This window comes from Olea europaea, chromosome 23, assembly GCF_002742605.1.
Source record: "Olea europaea var. sylvestris chromosome 23, O_europaea_v1, whole genome shotgun sequence".
Classification (NCBI taxonomy): Eukaryota; Viridiplantae; Streptophyta; class Magnoliopsida; order Lamiales; family Oleaceae; genus Olea; species Olea europaea.
Genome location: NC_036259.1, coordinates 1,727,489 through 1,750,381, shown reverse-complemented (window position 1 = coordinate 1,750,381; position 22,893 = coordinate 1,727,489). Strand labels below are relative to the sequence as shown.

At 33.4% G+C, this 22,893-nt stretch overlaps 1 protein-coding gene across 1 annotated transcript in view; it reads left to right on the top strand.

The window, feature by feature from the left end:
* Window positions 1-16,983: 16,983 nt before the first annotated feature.
* LOC111371912 (trans-resveratrol di-O-methyltransferase-like) overlaps window positions 16,984-22,893 on the top strand; it is a 7,326-nt gene continuing 1,416 nt past the window's right edge. Inside the window, exons 1-2 of the mRNA XM_022994063.1 lie at window positions 16,984-17,050; window positions 18,763-18,865. Coding sequence (XP_022849831.1) covers window positions 16,984-17,050; window positions 18,763-18,865 — 170 coding nt within the window. The remainder of the gene's footprint in view (window positions 17,051-18,762; window positions 18,866-22,893) is intronic.

The window sequence follows — 22,893 nt, the reverse complement described above, 5'->3', positions numbered from 1 at the left end:
TTTTTTTTTCCTCTAACATTATCTAGTTTTAAGAAAGAAAATTAACTTATTATTATGAAATTGAGCATGCATGAGAGTTAGAGCAGAACGCAACTAAAGGGGGAAATTGAAAATAAAACGAGCACAAGGATCTTACAAGGAAAACCCCACTAAAATTTGAGGTAAAAAATCATGAACAATTATAGAAGGATTCCACTATAATAAGATAATTGCAATCTCTCTCTAGATATATAAGAAATAACAACAATTAGTATATCATACACTAGGAGAAACAAAAATAAGAAACACTCAATACTTTATAAATCTCTCTACTCACTATTTCTACTATGTAAAGGACATAATTATTACTAATCTATTCACGTCTCTATGGTTGTGTACTTTCTCTTTGAACTACATTATTTCTCTATGATAGCGAAATGTTACCATGTGCCTCGTTAAATATTGTTAGAATTGGGTTGTGACATAAATTCTTGTTGAGTATTTGATTAGAAATATCGTTAGAGATGTATTGGAAGTTAGTAGTAGTCTTGAAGAAATTTTGAAGGAGTTTAAGAAGGATAAGGATAAGGAGAAAGATTCCCCTTTTGACCCTTATTTCATCCCAAGTACTCTATTATTGGTTTTACCCATTGTTTTGAAACTTTATCTTATATTAAATACTTCGTGTATTAATTCTCCTAGTATGTTAGGGATTTATTGGTTATAAATATGTAGTGTAAAGTACATATTGAAATTGACCTATTGGCCAATTAGTTATTGGTCCAAAGAGGTCCTTTATAACTCCTTACTATTAATTGTAGTGAATTCTCTATCTTTGCCCTTGGCTTTCCTGGATTTGGGTTTCTAGGTAAATCTTGTTTTCTTTGTGATCATTTATTTTCATATTGCCCATATTATTTTCATCTTTATTATTTGGTCGAATTCTCAACAAAGTGGTATCAGAGCTATTCCGCTTTTAATAAAGTGGTTTCAAATTTGATTCAATTTTTTAACAATTATAACTCAATTAGCTAAATTATGTCTACACCTCTTGTACACAATTGGCAAAAATTGTACCAATTTCACTTCTTCACATCTCGTGGGAAGACTTCTTCACAATAAGCCAAATGTATTTAATCTTAGTATCAATGTTCTAAAAGTCATAAAACATGACAAGGTCTGGAGTCGAAACTTCAAGCTTTATGAGTTTAGGCAGGGTTTATGTGTAAAAAAAAATGTTTTCTTATTTATAATATTATTTTTTATTTTAAAACCATTTAATAATTAAAAAATTAAATATTAAACATTTAATATTATAAAATACAATATTTACCTAATAACTCCTACCATTAGTCAATTATACAATTTTCAAGTTTTCAAAATGCAAAAATTAGGATTTTTTTATAGTTTCAATTTTAAACTAGATAAGTTCTACTTAATATAGTTATAGGAACTTCAAACATAAGTTCTACTTAATATAGTTATAGGAACTTCAAACATACTTTTGGAGTTTGTATTGAAATGAGTGTCGAGATCATAATTACATAACGTGGATAACACCATGACTTAAATCTTATTTAACAGTTTAGATAAAGTCATTTTTAACTTTTATACAAATAAAATCTTTTAAAACTTGAAAATTAAAGTCAAATGAAAAGTTTTTTTTTTCAAAAAATAATAATAAGCTACAGTCAAATAAAGTACTTTTAAAAAAATAAAAAAAAAACTTATAAAGCTTGTCTACTGAAGACAAAAAAAAAAAAAATATATGAACGAAAAAATCCAATCGTTTAGAAATTGGGAAAAAAAGTCTAGGCACAAAGCGATATGTTTTGCCCAAGTTGTGAGCACAGGCGGTGCTTAAGCGCCACTTAGGCGAGCTTTTTAGAACACTGATTAAAAATAAATAAATAAAATAAGAGGGAAGAAAATGATTAAACACTATTCATTTCGTGTAAATTTTAGTGTAATAATTGGAGATAATTTTTATTTTGATACAAAATTTGGTGTAAAATTTACATCAAATTTTGATGTATGATTGGAGATGGTATAAAAGGACTTCTAAAGAAACAAGAAAAATGTGGAACTCAACATATGATCTAATTTGTTTTTGATTTTGTAGAATTTTTAGTTTTGTCTTTTTACACTTAAAAATAAGAAATGACATCGATTGGCAGCTTTAAAAGCTAACCCTCAACCCACAATACCTAATACTGGACACACACACACACACAAAAATGCTTTTGCACTGATTCTAATTTGGAAATGAAAAAAAATGGCAAGGAGAACGGCTGGATTTTGGATTTGGATCTGCCATTTTCTTTGTGGCTAGCGGCAGTGCTTTGTAAGCCACTAATACCGACAATGAGCAACCGCAGAAATGGAAAACAGAAAAACGAAATGCAGCACAGCTGATATGCAGAAACAATATTTCTGAAAAACATAGAACACAAAAGGTCATGAAAATTTTAAATATTCATATTTTAATTTTAGAAAACTATTTAATACTAAATAAATAATAAAATTTTATTCACAATCATTCTAATCTAACTAAATTCTCATAACGAATACGTTATTTATGTATTTTAATGATAAAAGAAAAAATAAAAGATAAATGAAGCACTTACTTTTTTCTTCTGAACCCAACGAAGAACTTACACTAGTGTTCTCCTAAGCAAAGTTTCAAGTAGATAAGTGTTCTTCAAATGACTGCCTATTCTGGAGTTTGAATTCTCTTTGATGAATTTGGAATTGGAACAGTGGACGACAGCAAAAATTATTGAAAAAATTAGAATTATGTTAAAACCTAATATGTTAAATTCTTTAATATAATAATAAGTGTCCATTACTTAGTGAAAATTTCCGAATACTTTGACCCAAAATTTTCTAAAAGTTTCCATTCCAGTGTCCTATAAGTCTGCGTTTAGTGTCTTCTGTTGCAAATGGAATGTCATGTGCATAAATATTTCGGATTTAACAAGTTCATGACTATAATTGCATGACTAATTCAAGTTTCACTCTCCCACCGCGATGGCTGAGAATTTATCAGTAAATGAAAAACAATTTAGATGTAACATGTAGTGGTCATATAACTTCATATCAAATAGGCAGTTGTGGTAGTATATTTATCTGGACCGTTGACCAATATGAGACCCTCTACGTTCATATTGAGGCCATCGACCATTACACGACCGACACAACACTTAATTATAAAATCATCATTGAATTAGGTGAGGATCGTTTATTGATAATCACTGACACAACCAACCGCTGGATAGGTGGATGTCCTCCACTCAGAACGTAGAGGTAGCGGAAAGGGCTACGTGGAACATGTGGTACTATAACTGCCTAGGAGTTACATCGCTCCAATCACCTATAAATACTCCTAGGGTGAAACAGGTATGGATCTTGGAAAAAAAAAATGAATTTGAAAACCCATTCTGTCTTTTCCTCCTAGGTCTACGTTCTTAAATCCCATACTAATTCTCACACCGGAGATACAATGGGGGAGAAAGCACCAACCTCATTTTGCAAGTAAAATTGTTCATCGAAGTAATAGTAACACCTTGCACAGCTAAAAGGACATGGAGGTTTGTTTCATAACTATTTCATTGGCGCCATCTGTGGGAAACATTCACTGAACAGAAAAGCCATGTCAAGGAGAAGAATGAAGAGTGACACGTGCTTAGGTAGGGATACAATGGAGATAAAGTCGGAGTTAGTCACAAGGGGTCATGATCTATGCCGCCGCAATATGTGATGCAAAGCCAATTCAATACTTTGGAGGCTCCATTGGCAGCAATGATGACCCTCCTACAAAGTCGGTTGGAGGGAACCATCGTCCTATCACTCAACCCAACGGAAGTCACATGGTAACAACCACCTTAAGATACACCTGCAATTGTCCCATCTATCATTCAGCTAGTAACAAGAGATTTGGAGGCTCCAGCTGTCGCGGTTCCACAGCTCCTACGGCCTATGGTAGACTTGGAACCAAGGATGGAAAAAATGATGACTCGGAATATAAATGACGCACTATCTAGGAGAAATAATAGACGTAGGCAAATGATTCTGGAAGAAGGCCCATTTGCGCCCAAGATCATGGTGACCTAAAGGCTTCAAACAGCCTATGATAGAGGCGTACAATGGAATCACAAATCTGCTTGACCACTTGTGGACCTTCATTAATCTCATGAGACTCTATGCAACCATTGACGCAGTGATGTGCCGATCTTTTCCCTCGATGTTTAAGAGGAAAGCTAGAGACAATGTAGAAACCTTGGCCTTCTGATCTATTAAAACATTCGATGAGCTCTCTAGGAGTTCTGTGGCTTACATTTTAAGTAGCAAGAGGATGATAAAGGCAGTCATTGGGTTGATGTTGGTCATACGTGAAAAAGGCTAATCTTTACAGGAGCACTTGGCTAGGTTTAGCCTAGCAATACTTGTATAAAGGATCTTCAAATGTTTGCAGTGGTAATCACGTTGATGAACGGGAAATGCAAATGAGCCTTTAAGATGTTACTTTCTAATAATACCCAAGAGTCGATGCATGACCTGCTAAAGAAGGTAGACAAGTGTGTCAATGCTGAAAAAGTAGAGAAGGTTACGAAAAATCTTAAAGAATGATGGGAGACATAAAGTTACAAGCAAAAGTCAAGTGATGGAAAACTCCCTGAGAAAAAAAGCTGAAGAATGAGTGCATGAATAAAGGTTACACTTAGGATTGATCGACTAGGCAAAGGTAAGAAGAAGCCAAGGCCTTGACTCCTTTGAATACCCCGTGCGCAATGTTCTTGATGTAAATACGAGATATGATGGAGTTTGAATGGCCAAAGCCGATGTTGACTCCTTTTAGCAAAAGAAACCAAAGTAAGTATTACCACTTTCACAAGGATCACGGTAATGACACCGAAGAATGCTTGTAGCTAAAGAAGGAGATCGAACGCGTTCTATTATGAGTGCTCTTAAATATGTAAGAAATAACATAGGGAAACAAAAAGTAAAGAGTTGTCCCCCTACCAAAAGTTGAAGTGATAAACATGATCATTGTCTAGGATAGCATCAGGCGGAGACTCAAATTCAGCTAGGAAGAGCTATGTACGCTCCGTTGAGGTTTGCTCTATCCAGAAGAAAGCAAGGTTCGATCAAAGTATTATTATTGTTGAGGAAGACTTGATTGGCGTAGCACGCCCCCATGACGATTCTCTAATATTGGTGGATGACATAGCAGATTTTGATATCATGAGGGCGCTGGTCGACGGGGGGAGTGCGATGAATGTTCTTACTTAGGACGACTTTTTGGGTTTGAAGATCTCTCCTAAGAAATTGAAAATGGTGACCACCCTCTACAAGGCTTTAAATGGACGACGACAATACTGAAGGAAACTATGGAGCTTCCGATCACACTAGGCATATATCCAACGACCTTAGTGGTCATAACAAGTTTCTTAGTTGTCAAGATCCCATGGCCTACAGTGTCATCTATGTTCAACCATTGCTAAATGTTACTGGTACCGTCCCATCAACTTACCATTAGTTCATGAAGTTTCCAACTATTAGAGGGGTCGGTACATACGAGGGGATCAACAGACATCAACGAAATGCTACATTGATAGCATACAAGCCAAAGGTTCACCATCGGTCATGATGCTAGATGTAGAGTCCCTAAGGGGATGAATCGAGCCACTCAATATGATTGAAAAATTTTGATAGTAGAAGGACAAAAGTTCAATGTTGGAGCAAGTTTGAAATATGACGAAAATGAAGAATTAGTAAGATGTCTAGCTAGTAAACTAGACATTTTCGCATGGAGTTCAGGCGATATCCCAGGAATCAACCCAGCGATTGCCCAACACCATCTTCGTGTCCTACTAGGGGCCAAGCCAATGAAACAAAAGAAAAGAAATATTGTCCCAAAGAGACAAGGGCAGCAAAAGAAGAGGTTGAGAAAATATTGCATGCGAGTTTCATTCGGAAAGTGCAGCGCCCCGAATGGTTGACTAACATCGTACTTATGAAGAAGATGAATAGAAAATGGCGTATGCGTGTAGACTACATCGAGTCGAGCCCAAAATACTCATACCTACTTTTCGGATAGACCACTTGGTAGAAGCCACGTCAAATCATGAGAGACTCAATTTTTTGGATGCATTTTTCAGGTATCACCAAATTTTTATAGCCAAATCCAATCAGGAGAAAAAGTCATTTATGCCATTTGGTCAGAAAAATGTCGGGGTAACTTATCAGATGATGGTGAATAGGGTCTTTCGTGAGCTAATGGGGATGCTATAGAGGCCTATCTCGACAACATATTTATCAAAAGTGCCAAGGTTGGCAACCATGTGGTATGTGTGCATATGGTGTTCAACATCACTAGACAAAATTGTTTGAGGTTTACCTCTTCGGTACAGTTGATGGAAAGATTTTAGGCTTCATGATCTCGCAATGGGATATTGAAATAAATCCAGACAAAATCTAGGCAATTTAGAAATGAAAAGCCCCACCAGTAAGGAGGAGGTCCAAAGATTAACAAGAAGGGTAACGTCGCTGAATCATTTCATGAGTCGATCGGCGAATAAATGCTACCAATTCTTCAAGGCCATTGGTGGCTTTACCAAATATTAGTGGACCCAAGAATGCGAAGAGTCACTTGAGTCCCTGAAGAGATCACTACAAGAGCATCCAATTTTTTCCAATTCGGGCCCTGGGGAAGTATTATGTCTCTACTTAGCAGTTTCTCCCCAGGCAGTCTGTGCCATGTTGATAAAAGAATTCTAAATGGCCCAAAAACAAGTTTACTACGTGAGCCAAGTGCTAAAGGGCACTGAGATAAAATACAGCTTGGTTGAGCAACTGGTGCTTGCATTGATCGTTGGGGGTTTGGAAATTGAGACCATACTTTTAATCCCACACGATGCAGATAATGACCAACCAGCATATCAAGCAGATCTTACATCAATCCGAAACTTCGGAAAGGCTACTGAAATGGGCAATCGAGTTAAGTAAATTTGACATCGAATTCAAGCCAAGAACAACTATTAAAGCACAAGCTCTAGTAGATTTCATCACCAAACTTATTACAGTTAAACCTCGATAAAGTAATACCCTCGGAACCGGAAAAAAATATTCATTTAGCGAGGTTATTTATTTATCGATAAATGAATAAATTATTCATTTATCGATAAATAAATATTTATTATTTTAGAGAGAGCTTTTCAATCTAAAATATGTACATTGTATGTGGTAAAAAAAATCAAAAGACACTAATCAAAGTATTATTTGAATCTAGGGAAACTCAAAAGTTTTAGTGAAACTTAATGTCTCTAAAAACTAAGTTCACGTACATAGCAAATGAAAATGTTTAGTCTTTACCTATAAAAGTTAGATGTTTGGAAGACATATTCCAAGTATATACAATATTTTGTTTCCCTTCCAATGTCTTCTCATCATTTGAAATGAGTAAAAAAATCAACTTTAACCAATAAAATGAGGAGTGCAATATGTGAGTATAAGAAAGAGAATCCAACTATTAGCCAAAAAGATATGCGAACATGGGTGCAACAAAAGTTTGATTTGACTATTGGTCAATCAACAATATCGATCACTCTCAAAAGGGTGTCGGAATATTTGTCAAATGAGATAAAAAATAGCGATGTTAAAAGGCACAAATCGGCAAAATATCCTGATTTAGAGAAAGTTTTGTATGAGTGATTTCTTCAAAGGCAAGATAAAGTGAACATGTCTGGAGAAATTATCCAAGGAAAAACAAAATAGCTTTTGCAAAAAATGTATGGTGAAACTAATCCAGAATTCAGCTTTTCTAGTGGATGGTTAGAACGTTTCAAGGCAAGATATGGAATCAAATCTTACCGATGTTTTGGTGAAAGTGGTTCAGTTATCATGGAGAACATTAAAAATGCTTTACCTGGAATACGATCAAAACTAGACCAGTTTCAGTTGAAGAATATTTACAATATGGATGAAACTGGATTATTTTACCGATTGGAAGCTGATCATTCACTTGCTACCAAGCAGCTCGAAGGACGCAAAAAAGATAAGGAGAGAATTACTGTTGTTGTTTGTTGCAATGGTGATGGATCTGACAAAGTACCACTTTGGGTTATTGGTAAGTATGCAAATCCTAGATGCTTTAAAAATGTGAACATGAACAATCTTAATTGCAAGTATTGATCCAACAAGAAAGCTTGGATGTCTGGCTTGCTTTTTCAAGATTTTGTTAGGTGGTTTGATAAGAGAATGAATGGTAGGAATGTTCTCTTAATAGTAGATAATTGTCCAGCTCATCCAAAGATAGTTGCAGGCTTGAGAAATGTAGAGTTATTTTTCTTACCTCCTAACACAACGTCTAAGATTCAACCATGTGATGCTGGGATTATTCGAGCATTCAAAGCTCATCATCGTCGTCGTTTTTATTCTAGCATCTTACAAGGCCTTGAGGTTGAAGCACCAAATCCTGAAAAAATTAGTATTTTGAATGCTATTAATTTTGCTAACATGGCTTGGAATTTTGATGTGAAGACAACAACAATTGCAAATTATTTTCGGCATTGCAAGATTCGGTCAGAAGAAAACAATGTTCCCGAACCAGAAGTTGGTGATTTAGATGAAGGTATCCAAGGATTAAATGATGTCATCTCTAATTTACACTATAAAAATGTGATGGATGTTGAACATCTTTTAAACTATCCTAGGGAGAATGATGCAGTTATGAAATCACCTACTGACAAAGAAATTATTCAATCGGTAATGAACAGTAACGATGATGAGAATGATCCTGACCAGATGACAGTAGCGTTGTCCCAAATGTGTCGTCAAAAGAGGCATTTCAAGCAATAGTCAACTTAAGCAACTACTTGCTACAATACGAGCAAAATATTTCAGAAGTTGTGTATGCTCTACAAAGAGTTAAGGATAGGGTTCATTTTGGTTTAGGTGGGAAGAAAAAACAATCAACTATAGATGCATATTTTCAAAAGGAATGATTATTGTACGAGTATTGTTGATTGATTGAAAGATTTTGGTCTATATATATATATATATATATTTTTCAATGAAATCTAGTAATTATTACTTTATATTTTTATTGGGCTCTTAAGGATTCAATTTTTTTTTATTACTTAATGCATTTAGCGAGGTTATTACTTTGGTCCATTGGCCCAAGTCGGGATCGAAAGAAATTATTATATAATCGAGGTTATTATTTTATCGACCATTACTTTATCAAGGTTTAACTGTACCCTGCTTGAGCAGCTAGTAGGACAAAAGGTAGATTGGTAAATTTTTGTGGATGGATCCTCGAACAGTGAGGGATCCAAGGCAGAGATCATAATGATAGGGCCGAATTTCAAAGAGTTGGAATACTCATTACGCTTTGAATTCCTAGCTACAAATAACTATAGAGAATTGTAGTGACTCTCAATTGATAGTTGGGTAGGTGATGGGAAAATTTGAAGCAATGGACGGAAAGATGACAGCGTATCTGATGAAAGTAAGAGATCTGCGAAGAGGATCTACAAACTTTAATATAACTAAGGTCCCCCAAAAAGATAATGAGTGAACAGATGCATTGGATAGACTCATATCTACTAACTTGTGAAATTTACCTCGCACAGCAAACGTACAAGTCCTGCAACAACCTTACATTCAACACATGTTCAAAGTCGTAAACGTAGATCACAAAAAAGTTGGATAAACTACCTAATCGAATATCTCATAAAGGAAAAGGTGCCAGAAGATGGTTTCGAAGCAAAGAGGTTGAGGGTTTGAGCAGCTTTGTTTACTATCATCGATGGACAACTCAACAAGCAAGATTTTACCATGACATATTTAAGGTGTTTACAGTCGGTACAGGCACAAGAGGTGCTATTCGAGCTACACGTAGGAATTTTTGGTAACTATCAAGGGACGATCACCTTTGCTTTTAAAGCTCTACGATGGGGATACTACTGGCCTACTATGAAAGAAGATGCTAAAGAATTGGTAAGAAAATGTAATAAATGTCAATGCCAAAGAAACTTGATCCATATTCCAGTCGAGCAACAGATGGCAGTCTTTGGGGTATGTCCATTCTTTCAATGAGAAATAGATATTTTAGGACCTTTGCCCATAGCCAAGGAACAAAGAAAATTTTGTTAGTTGTTATCGACTACTTTACTAAGTGGGTGGAGGTGGAACCACTGACTACCATCATGATAGCTAAGATGCAAGGCTTTGTATGAAAAAATATCATATGTAGGTTTGGCATACCTTGAGTGATCATCATAGCTAATGGAAGACAGTTCGACAATCACAGCTTCGGAGCTTTCTGCACAAGTTATCACATAGATCATAAGCTGATTTGAGTTGTTCATACTTAGTCAAATGGGCAGGCCGAAGTGATAAATCCAACCATATTATGGGATTTGAAAACAAGGATGGGGAAAGAGAAAAGGTTTTGGACAAACGAGTTGCCCAATGTGCTATGGGCATACCACGCAACCCTAAGGAAATCAACTCGAAAGTTCGTAATGGAAACAATTGTTCCCGTGAAATCTTAAGCGAGACAAGCGAATAAAAGTCAAACAGCTCGACATCACGACAACCAAGGGGAACTCGACTTACTCAAGGGGATGAGTGAGAAGGTAGCTATAAAGATGACAACTTACAAGTTAAGGGCCATCGAGTATTTCAACTATAGGGTAAGACCAAGAGTTTTCTATCCAGGAGATCATGTGCTAAGGGATACAGCAGCAACAAGAGGACATCTTCCGCTTATGCTTAGGCCAAAATGGGAAAGATCATATGAAGTGACCTGCAGCCTTGGAAATGGAGCTTACAGTCTGAAAGATATGAAAAAAATATAACTAGGGAGGCAGTGGAACGTAGAGCATCTCAAAAAGTACTATTAGTAGGTTGCAAAGAAAAGATATATGTCATATTCTTTGTAAATACAAAAGATAGGTTGCTTTATTAATTTTCCTAATGTAATGCCTGCTCTAGGCACGTTCCATTGTAATTATTAATATTATTCAATTGAAGGCCTAGGTAGCGGAAGATGATAAGGGTGAAAATGAAAGGCCATTCTAGCTGCGATGTCATTGTGCGCTTTTTAAGTCCTTGAATCCAAGCAATTTATGTCAATGTGCAGCTTTAACCCCTTCTCATCAACTCAATAACGCTCTACAGTCCTAGTGGAGAGCCTTTAAAACCAAAAATTGATTAAGGCTCTAAACCACTAGATCCCACACTCTACATGCAACGCAATCCAAAGGGCTAGGCAAAGATTGACAAAACCAATAAATTGGTTATGAACTGAACAGCGCTCTACGGTCCTAGTAAAGAGCTTTCAAAACTAAAAATTGGTTAAGGCCCTAAACCACTAGACCATATGTTCTACATTCGATGCAGCCCAAGGGACTAAGTGGAGATTGACAAAACCCATAAATTGGTTTTGAACTAGACAACACTGTATGGTTATAGTGAAGAGCCTTCAAAATGGAAAATTGGTTAAGAACATGAACCACTAGACCCTATGCTCTACATTCGACGTAGCTCAAAGCGCTAGGCGGCGATCAATAAAACCAATAAATTGGTTATGAACTCGACAGTGCTCTATGGTCCTAATGGAGAGCCTTCAAAACCAAAAATTGGTTAAGGCCCTAAACCAGTAGACTATGCGCTCTACATTCAATGCAGCCTAAGGGGATAGGTGGAGATTGATAAAACCAATAACCTGGTTATGAACTTGACAGTATTCTATGGTCCTAGTGGAGAGCAACCTTACTCTATGGTCCTAGTGGAGAGCCTTAAAAATTGAAAATTAGTTAAGGCCCTAAACCACTAGACTCTGTGCTCTATATTCGACGTAGCCCAAAGGGCTAGGCGGAGAACAACAAAAATAAATATTCGGTCATCAGCTTGAGCACGCGTTGCAGTCATAGTAGAGAGCTTGCAAAATCAAAAATTGGTTAAAGCCCTGAACTATTAAACTCGATGCTCTATAACTTGACACAGCCCGAGGGGCTTTGAAGTTCGACGTTACTATGATCGCTAGCTACCATACGATCAAATAACGAAAGTTGCTCGAGAATAGGTGAATTGACTTTTACACCATGCTAAGGGGCGCCTATAAATCAAGATAGATGGAAAAGAACTAAGTAACAGTATTGTTCAATAAAGAAACATCCATACTCAAAATAAAGTGATTTTCTATCCACATCCTAGACTGGTAAAAAGCAAAAGACAATCAAATGACTAAAACAAATAGTGGCATAAAGTGATAGAAGATTTATAACTAAAGAATGCTTCAACTCGAGTGGAAAGTCCTTTCACTCCTACCCCGTGATGTGCACCCGAAAGCCTTGGACTGATAGGCTCCACTCTCTCTGCCTTTGCACTGTGCCAGAAATCGTCGAAACATGAGGAATCGATAGAAGAATGCTCAGTGGATATCCACTCCTAAGCTAATTTGATGGAAATGGCCATCACCTTCCCCCGTATGAATGCAAGGTATTGGCATAATCTAATGATGACTTGTACTACACCATGGATGCCTCCAGATCCTTAATGTACTCCGCAGAGGTCTTATATTATTCTGCAACCTCCTCTAGCACTTTTGCCAAAACGGACTGCAGGTTATCAATTTTCGTCTCTTGCTCACAAGCTCAAGCCTCTGAAACTTCAAGAGACTTCTTCAAAGAAGAAACTTTCTTCTTGTGGTGACAAACTTATTTCTTCTTGTCCTCGACGAGGGCCTTCAACTCCGATGCTTGGCGGTAGCTCAAATCAACAAGCTCAGTCTGCAGGGTCACAACCTAGCAGTCAATGAGTTAAAGTAATAGATAAATATTAGGCATGCTTAAGAGGATAAACTTAAATATGAAGGAGAAAGTGTAGGAAAAAGCTTACCCTCTAGGTATAGAACGCCGAAACACTTTCTATATCATCAACACTATGCCTAGCGATTGTCTTGGCCCTAGAAAGTGTCACCAAAGATCGATATATCTCCATCTCGTGATAACCCAAAGTGGGAAAATCCAAATTAGGAAGATGAGAGTTCTCGCGTTTATACCCAATGTGGGTCGAGCTCCCTCTAGGCAAGGGCAGGGGGACAACTTCAACAAGCTCATTCGAGGGTTGAAGAGTCTCCTCTACAACATGATACCCCACTTCTCGATCAATGCTTTTCTTTCTCTTCGACGAGACACATCACTCTCATGCCTCTGCTCTGGCATAAAGTCTATGGTTTCTTCCAGATCGAATTTCATACTTGCACACCAAAGTAAAATCCATCAAGTTCAAAGAATAACAAACGATGATGCATAGAAATATGAAATTGAAAGTAATGTATCCAAGAACCTGCCATCAGTATGAACGACACCCTTATCACTTCTTGGCGTGGGCAAGGTCTTCAACACCTCATATAAGTGAAAGTCCATATCTGCATACTCGCAATGAAGTTCGTTAGGCCAGAAGAATAGTAGGTAAAGACATACATTAGTGTAAAAGTATATGCAAGGGAAGAGAACTTGCAAGTAGGACGACTGATCCCCACTATGAGCATGTTCCTCATAGTCAACACAGACCCTAAGTCGGGTACAAGAGGTGATGTATTGGTCACTTGTTGGATTTGAGCTCTTAGAAAAGAAGTAATATCTACCTAACTTCTGAAAAGGCGAATTTATGGATGTTTCCAATTCGTGTTTATGTAAAATTACTCTTAACTTTTTAGTAGAAATATTATTGGATCCCCAAAATGTGTGGTTAATAAATTGGTAGTGATTGTGCATATGTGGTTGTAATTAATTGTTGACTTTGACTAAATAAAAAAAATACTTTTTTAGTTTCTTTAATGTTTGAAAAATAGAGGTTTAATCAAGTAAAATACTATAAATTCACGAGTTGTTTCAATTCCCGACCCTCGATGGTCAATTTTTTTTTACTTTCATTACTCGTAAGATTCTCACCCCCAAACTTATTCTTTTTTACTCTTTTCCTAGTGTTGATTCAATGCTGAATCTTTAAACGAACTTTTTACCTTCTCTAGTGTAGATGGATCTCATTAACTGCAAGTCAATATTTCAACAAATAAAGATTTTTCAAATTTTGATTGCTTCAACCTTCAAGATTCAATTAGCAATCCCTTGTCAAAGATCTAATTTTTTCAAATAAGTATTTGGAACTTAATCAAGGCATGTAGTAAGTAAATATATAATCATTATATTTTTCTTATCTTATGTGCAAACTTTCCTCCATTAAACTTTCTAAATCATCCTTGTAGCGAGCTTTAAGCCGATGACTCGGGCACCAGATTTTTATATACCCTTATAGCTTTAATTACTCGAGTCATATAGGCTATGAAGAGACGTTTCACAAAGAGATATATTTTTTCTTCTTTTTCCTTCTTTTTTTCCTATGATTAGTACAATACCTCTTATCAAACACACATTCTAAAAAATTGACCATAACTTATGATTTTCACCTAATTTTCATTATATTGGTCTAAGACAATCCAAACAACAATTTGCACACATAGAATTCGCATTCATATCTATATTTCCATCCAATAGTAAAATCATCTCCAAACCATTCTAAATTTGGTCGAAGGATTTATATTGTAGTAACTTTTAGATCTAGCATCTATGTTTTACTATTCAATCTATCAAGTAAATGAATCAATCCATTACTTTATAATGCCGAACTTAATTCATGTGCGCTAATAGTATCAAGTTCGACATGGATAATAATCTATTAATCTAAACATATAACATATCCACAGTTCATAAATTAACACATGATCCCAAATATATTTGCCGGTAACGCTACCTAACCATACAAACACATAATAAACAAGAATTTTTTTTTAAAATTTTTTAAATTTTTGCAATTTTTTCTAATTTTTTTTATATGTAATAAAGAAGTTGAAATAAACAATCATACAAGAATAATAAAACTAAAAACTCAATATTTTTCCTCCCCCAAACTTAAAGTAGACATTGTTCTCAATATCTTAAAATATAATCTAGCATATAAAGGGGTGGGAAAGAAGGAATAAGGCACTCTACAAATTTTCAGTCTGATATTTGAGGTGGTTTGTTAGATCAGTCCATTACATTCTTTGCTAAGCTGCTTTATGCTTGATATCCATGTACCTTTGAAAGATAAAGAAGACAAATATGAGAGTCAAGAGCAATTCAAAGGCAATAATGTAGCGTGTATGATAATCAATTTTTTTCAAAACTTTAGAAAATGTGCCACGTGTATTTTCTTCATTTTTTCACTCAAATATACGATTTTCTTCTAATAGGCTTAATATGGATATGATGACCCTCTTATCGAAACAAAAACATGCCTAAAACTAATGTACGTTAATAAACTATATGCAATACAAATATAAAAAGCATAATAAATAAAAGGGTGAAAAATTGGTTTGCCTTCTAATAAGCGCTTAATTTAAAGTCTTTAGCCAGACTTTTGCACAAGTGCTTCATGGCACTTTGAACATAGCTTTGGATGTCTTTCTTAGTTCGTAATTTGACTTTGTTCCATATATCACACGTACTCCAAAATCGTACTTTGCCCTTTTGAATACGATATGGCTTGCCAAAGTTGCCCAATTCGAACTCAACTAAGAATACTTCAATCTTCTCATTGACTTTTCTCACAAAATCAATGAAATTGGAGGTTTTATGCTAATCCTATCTTCTTTGAATGCCACTAATTCATTTGGCTCCTTGGTAATTAATTTATTCGTTTTTACATGTTCTTCTTCTTTAGTTGGTTCCTCAGGTTGAATAATAGAGAGATCATCTATTAGCTTGTTACTTGGCTTATTCAAAATTATTTGATCTTCAATCCTTTTATATTTTTCCATGATGATGTCTCCTAGAACTATTTCACTGTAATCAAATTGTTCTTCATATGGATAATCAAAGATATCTTTCCTCACTTCCACTGGATTTGCCAATAACAAGTCATTTTTAGTATAATAATGTGTATCACAATATTCACAAGTCAGTCTAATCTCTCCATAAACAATAGATTTGATACTTTGTCCCTTCAGGAAGCCGTCCTTATCAAATTCAATAGATTTATTGTATCTTAATTTTTTAAGTTCTTGTCTAAAGAGGAATTCTCCTAAGAGCATGTCACATTTATTTAAGTCGGGATCAATCATAGTAAATTTTTTGACATCTTGCTTCTGTTTATTCCCTATCAATGGAGCAAAGAAAGACAAATATATCAATTGAAAATAAGATAAAAATCAAATAAAAGTAAGAAATAATTCAAATAAATATTAAATAAAAATAGTCCCTGCAACGGCGCAAAAATTTTTGTTGTCGATTTTATATCCCGCAAGTGTACGTATCATAACAAGTAATAAAATGGACCTAAAAGTTCGAATATCATTCCCACGTAGACTACTATTCAATTATTTCTAACTTTAATTTTATCGAAAAGAAACAAAGAATTAGATGTTGTGATTTTTAATATAACTATTTAAAAATATGTGGATGCATAGAAAGATTGATTTAGAATTTAAATAATGAAAGGATATTATAGCAGAACAATTTCATCTATTATCACCTTTAAATCTCAAATCAAGATTCACACATAATGTAGTGTTCGATTGAATTCTTCTATTGTGAGTTCTCATTGAGGCTATCTAATTAATTCAATTCCAGATCTCTATGCGAATCAACTTTAGTTAAAGAAAGTCCACTTCTAAGAATTCATACAACGACCGCAATAATCAGTATAGGTATCTCTTCGCTTATACTAATTTATCGAATTTTAATATGTGGTCTAAATCTAAAACTCACATTTCAATTCGTAATAGATTCACGAAATCATTGAATAACTGACCAAACAATTCAAAGGATTAAGTATATAATTAAAATCAACACATATGCATTTAAAGAACTTGGATCTTGAATAAAAATAAATAAAAAGTCTTAAAAGATTACATTATTTGCCCTAATATGAATTTAGCTACTCATGATAATGGAAGAAAAATTAAAGAATTGCATTGAGTACATCACCGAGTACATGAATTTAGCTACTCATGAATGTTCATGACTACATTTGCGTTACTTATTCAAGTCTCAATCCCCCACCACAACGGCTGAGAATTTATTAAAAAATGAAAAAATCAATCGAGATGTAACAACTCGTGGTCATATAAATTCATATCAAATAGGTGGGACGTGGTAGTATAATATTCGAATTAAATCTAAATTCTTTTCCTTATGTTATCTACTTTTAAGAAAAAAATTTAAGTCATTATTATAAAATTGAACATGATAGTTAGAACACAACTTAAGGAAATGGAGGAAAATTTGAAAATAAAATGAACTGAAGGATTTTACATGAGGTAAAAAATCACAGACAAGTATACAAGGATTCTACTATATATAACAAGTTAATTGCAATCTCTCTCTAAACATAAGGAAATAACAACAATTAGTATCTCAATAATAGGAGAACCTAAAATAAGAAATACTCACAATTTTTTTTGTGTCTCTCTACTCACTATTTCTACTATGTGGAGCACATAACTCACTAGTCTATTCACGTCTATATGGTTGTGTATTTTCCCTTTGAACATTCTCTATGATATTGAAATCGTACCACGTGCCTCATTAATTTTGGCAGCACAATTTCCACTCAATTAGATAAAGTCGGTCTAAATTGCACCAAATTCACTTCTTCACATCCCCTTGTGAAGACTTTTCAGCAATAAGCCCAATGAATTAAATCGTAGCATACATGCAATAGTAACATAAACAAGGAACTTTGCGTTCAATTGTACCAGGTCAATTGATAGAAAGTTGTTACTATTAAAGAGGAACCTTAGCCCTTACCTCCACAGTTACTAGAGAGGAGAGAGAGAGTTCTATTTGAGTTTGAACGGCTAAATATACAATCTAGAAGATATCAAAATTCGATATTTTTTTACTCTTTCCGCCACCATAAAGATAGAATTTGTATAGGTCATTTTTTCTTATTAAAAGTATGATTCAATTATTTAAATGATACCTTACTTTTCGTTTTTCATTATGTATTTAATTTATCGAATCATTTAGTTATCATCAATGTACATGTACATTTGACAAATTCATTCACATTTGTGCTTTCATTAATGTATGAATCTCCTATTATTAATTCTCAATTAATTAACACTCACATTCAATAATGCATCTCATTATTCACATCCATGTATGCTATTAAAATCATGTTTTACTTAATTTAAAATTAAATAAATGATGTAACATTCATTGTCACGTATATATTCTCTGATATTAATTCTAAATTATTTAATATTTATGCATATTCAAATATTACTTTTACAACACCTATAAAGCATTTTATGATAAGGTACAACGTACATTCAACGTTGACTGGTTCCACTAAAAGTTGCATTATTCGACTGCATGGAAGAAGCTAATTAACTTGACAATTACATCATAGAACATGTTAATTTAATATTCTTTGGCACGGTCCAATATTATGTTGAATTATATCATTTAAAAGTTTAACTTGTTCGAGGTAATACACATTTACTTATTTAAATTCTATATTCAACAAAAACAGTGGATATTGCATGATTGGAACGATGAAGACAGTGTTAAAATATTGAAAAAATGCAAAGAAGCAATTTCAATAAAGAGGAGGAAAAGTGATCATTATCGAAATGATTCTTAGCAAAGACAAAAAGGGGGATGAGGAAATCACTAACCAACTCTTTTCAGATATGTTAATAATGGTTGATATCGGTGGTAGGGAAAGACGTGAAAGAGAATGGGCAAAGCTCTTCTGATGCTGGCTTCACTCACTACAAGATAGCTCATAAATTGGGATACAAATCTCTCATTGAGGTTTATCCGTAAAACTGTACACTATTCTTCGAGTTGTCCTCAGTTTTATAACTTTTGCCATTCCAAAGCTTCTCATTGTGATTCAGTCTGTAATTCTTAGGCTTGTTCTTGATGATCTCTCTACTTATAAGATCAATTCAATATTTATATAGGTATGCACCTCTAAGAATAAAAATCATCCATACACAATTACAAAAGTTATTTAAGTTCATAATTACAAGATAAACATATGATAGATGAAGCTTGTCGAAAACATTAACACATAAACAAGCAATCGAACAACTAAAAATCTATTGATTTGGTCAGCAGTACCATTAGAATACGCATAATAGCTATTTGGTTCGAACATAATGTTGATATTTTGGTAAGGAGATTGAAGGCTAAAAATCTTCATTGATTAAATATTTTACAAAACTATACGAAATTACAAAACAGAATCCATATATTGAGATAAATATTATTTATTACTTAAAAATGAATTTCAGTAAGCTCAACAATTGGACATTGAAATCGAGCGAGGCCCCAATTAGGTTTCTTTGTACTGTTTTCTTGGGAAGATTGCAGCACTACTATAAATTAAAATCGTCACAATCACAAAACGAAATAGAAATATGTACCGACGGTCCAAAAAATAGATTTAAAAACTGTAAAATACATTCGATTTTTGAAATTTAATCTATATTGATTAACACTTTCTGAAAAGTTACTCATTGTCCAACATTTTTATACCTCTGGTATAAATATTTTACAAACCTTAACCCTGATCTTTATTAATCGACAATGGTAATCCTTCATGTATCCACCAGTAGTTGCCTTCCACAACCACCATCACCTCCTTTTGCCACGTCATTGCCACAAGATCTCCACCACGTGCTAGAATTGTTCTCCTTTCCACTCTAACAGATATTGAATTGGCTCCTCATTTCTCAATAGATTTTATGATATGATTGTAATTTGAGAGATGAGAGAGATCCTCCCATGCGAAGCTCTAATTCCGTACTTATAGGTGGCGAAATTAGGTCAAGATGCATCAAAATTAGGTTCTAAAAGAATTTGAATCATAAAAGGAAACTAGCTTGTCAGATCTTTGTAAGCCACTAATATCGGCAATGCTAGCCAGATCAACTGCAGAAATGGAAAATAGAAAACAAAATACGGCTCGGTCGACGTGCAGAAACAATACTCTAAAAAAAATAGAACACGAAAAGTAATGAAAATTATAAAGATTGATATTTTAATTTCAGAAAACTATTGAATACAAAGGGATGTATTCATTTGTGACTTTTATAAACTTTCGAGGATTTAAAATGTTTAGGTGTATTCAATTGAAATTTTTAAAGATCATCTAAAAGTTTAGATATATTCAATTGTGACTTCAATAGACAATTAAAAAGCCTTAAAAGTCACGAGGTATTCAATTGGAATTTTTTATAGATCTTTATAAGTCATGAGGTATTCAAATAGACGGTGACTTCTGAAAAATTCTTTACTTAGTGAACTTCTGGAGACTTTTGGTAAAAACATATAGATAATAAGTTTCAGAGAAAATCTCTTATACTCTGAGATTTGTGAAGATTTCAGAACCAAAAAAAGAATGTCTCTTTTGCTTTCAATTCTAGGATTTTCTCATATTTCCTCAATTCATTTGCTGTAATCAATTTATGATTATTCTATATATACATAATTACTTTTGAATTGAAATTATATACAGTTGATTCAAAACGTAGAATTCCATGTAATTGATTTTTTTTATTTTTTTAAAAAAGAATTTGTGTTTTAGAATTTATGTTAATTTTGTGAAAAAATTTTGGTTATGTTCTTAGAAATTAATACAAAAAAAATTTATTACTTTATTTGTGTCAAAATTAAATGATTGGGTTGTGACTATTCACTTTGCCGAAGAAAATTTTGTGGGTATCATTGTTCTATAAAAGTTTAATTAGGTAGTAAGAAAAATTATAATTTTTCAGGTATATAATGAATTTGCAAGATGAAAAATCATTAAAAATCTTTAACTAGTCTTCAGAAATTCATGGAAGACTTCTATTAATTTTTAACAAATCTATATAAGTAATCCAAAATTACATAAAATTCACAAAAGTCGCCCATTTTAAAAAAAAAACAATAAAAAATTATAGAAATCTTCAAAATTCTAAATTAATACATTTCCTTAAGAAAATATTATTCACAATCATTCTAATCTCACTATTTTTTTTATGACGCATACACTATTTACGTATTTTAATGATAAAAGAAAAAATAAAAGATAAATGAAGTACTTACTTTTTTCTTTTGAAGCCAACGAAATACTTTAGTAATCTCCTGAACAAAGTTTCAAATAAACAAATGTTATTCAAATGACTACCGATTCTAGAGTTTGAATTCTCTTTGACGGATTTCGGATTGGAACAGTGGACGACGGCAAAAATAATTGATAAAATTAGGCTCATGTTCAAATCTAATATGTTAAATTCTTTAATATAATAATTAAAAGTTCCGAATGCTTACTTTGACCCAAAATTTTCTAAAAGTTTCCATGAAAGTGTGCTCTAACTCTGGGTTCAGTGTCCTCTTGCAAATGGAATGTCATGTGCATAACTATCTCCATCGAAGAAGAAAAACGTGAATTTGACAAGCTCATGACCATATTTGCATGACTAATTCAAGTTTTAGTCTCCCACCACGATGGTTGAGAATTTATCAGAAAAAGAAAAAAAAAAAAAAAAAGAATTTAGATGTGACATCTAGTGGTCATATAAACTAGTATCAAAGAGACGGGTCATAGTAGTATATGGGAGTTAAATCTATTTTTTTTTCCCTCTAACATGATCTAGTTTTAAGAAAAAAATTAAGTTGTTATTATGAAATTGAGCATGCATGATAGTTAGAACAGAACACAACTAAAGGGGGAAATTGAAAATAAAACGAGCACAAGGATCTTACAAGGAAAACCACACTAAATTTTGAGGTGAAAAATCATGAACAAGTATAGAAGGATTCCACTATAATGAGATAATTACAATCTCTCTCTAGATATATAATAAATAACAACAATTAGTATATCATACACTAGGAGAAACAAAAATAAGAAACACTCAATACTTTATAAATCTCTCTACTCACTATTTCTACTATGAAAAGGACATAATTATTATTAATCTATTTACGTCTCTATGGTTGTGTACTTTCTCTTTGAACTACATTATTCCTCTATGATTGCGAAATGTTACCATGTGCCTCGTTAAATATTGTTAGAATTGGGTTGTGACATAAATTCTTGTTGAGTATTTGATTAAAAATATCGTTAGAGATGTATTGGAAGTTAGTAGTAGTCTTGAAGAAATTTTGAAGGAGTTTAAGAAGGATACTTGTACACAATTGGCAAAAATTGTACCAATTTCACTTCTTCACATCTCGTGGGTAGACTTCTTCACAATAAGCCAAATGTATTTAATCTTAGTATCAATGTTCTAAAAGTCATAAAACATGACAAGTTGTGGAGCCGAAACTTCAAGCTTTGTGAGTTTAGGTGAGATTTATGCGTAAAAAAAAATAAATTGTTTTCTTATTTATAATATTATTTTTTATTTTAAAAACCATTTAATAGTTAAAATATTAAATATTAAACATTTAATATTATAAAATACAATATTTACCTAATAACTCGTACCATTAGTCAATTATACAATTTTCATTAGGATATTTTTTATAGTTTCAATTTTAAATTAGAGAAGTCCTACTTAATATATTTATAGGAACTTCAAACATACTTTTGGAGTTTGTAATAAAATGAGTGTCAAGATCATAATTACATAACGTGAATAACACCATGACTTAAATCTTATTTAACTATTTAGATAAAGTCATTTTTAAATTTTGTACAAATAAAATCTTTTAAAACTTGAAAGTAAAGTCAAATAAAAGATTTTTAAAAAAATAAATAAAAAAACTAATAAAGCGCATCTACAGAAGAGGAAAGAAATGAAGGACAAATTCAATTGTTTAGGAATTGAAAGAATAAAAATTAAAATTAAAA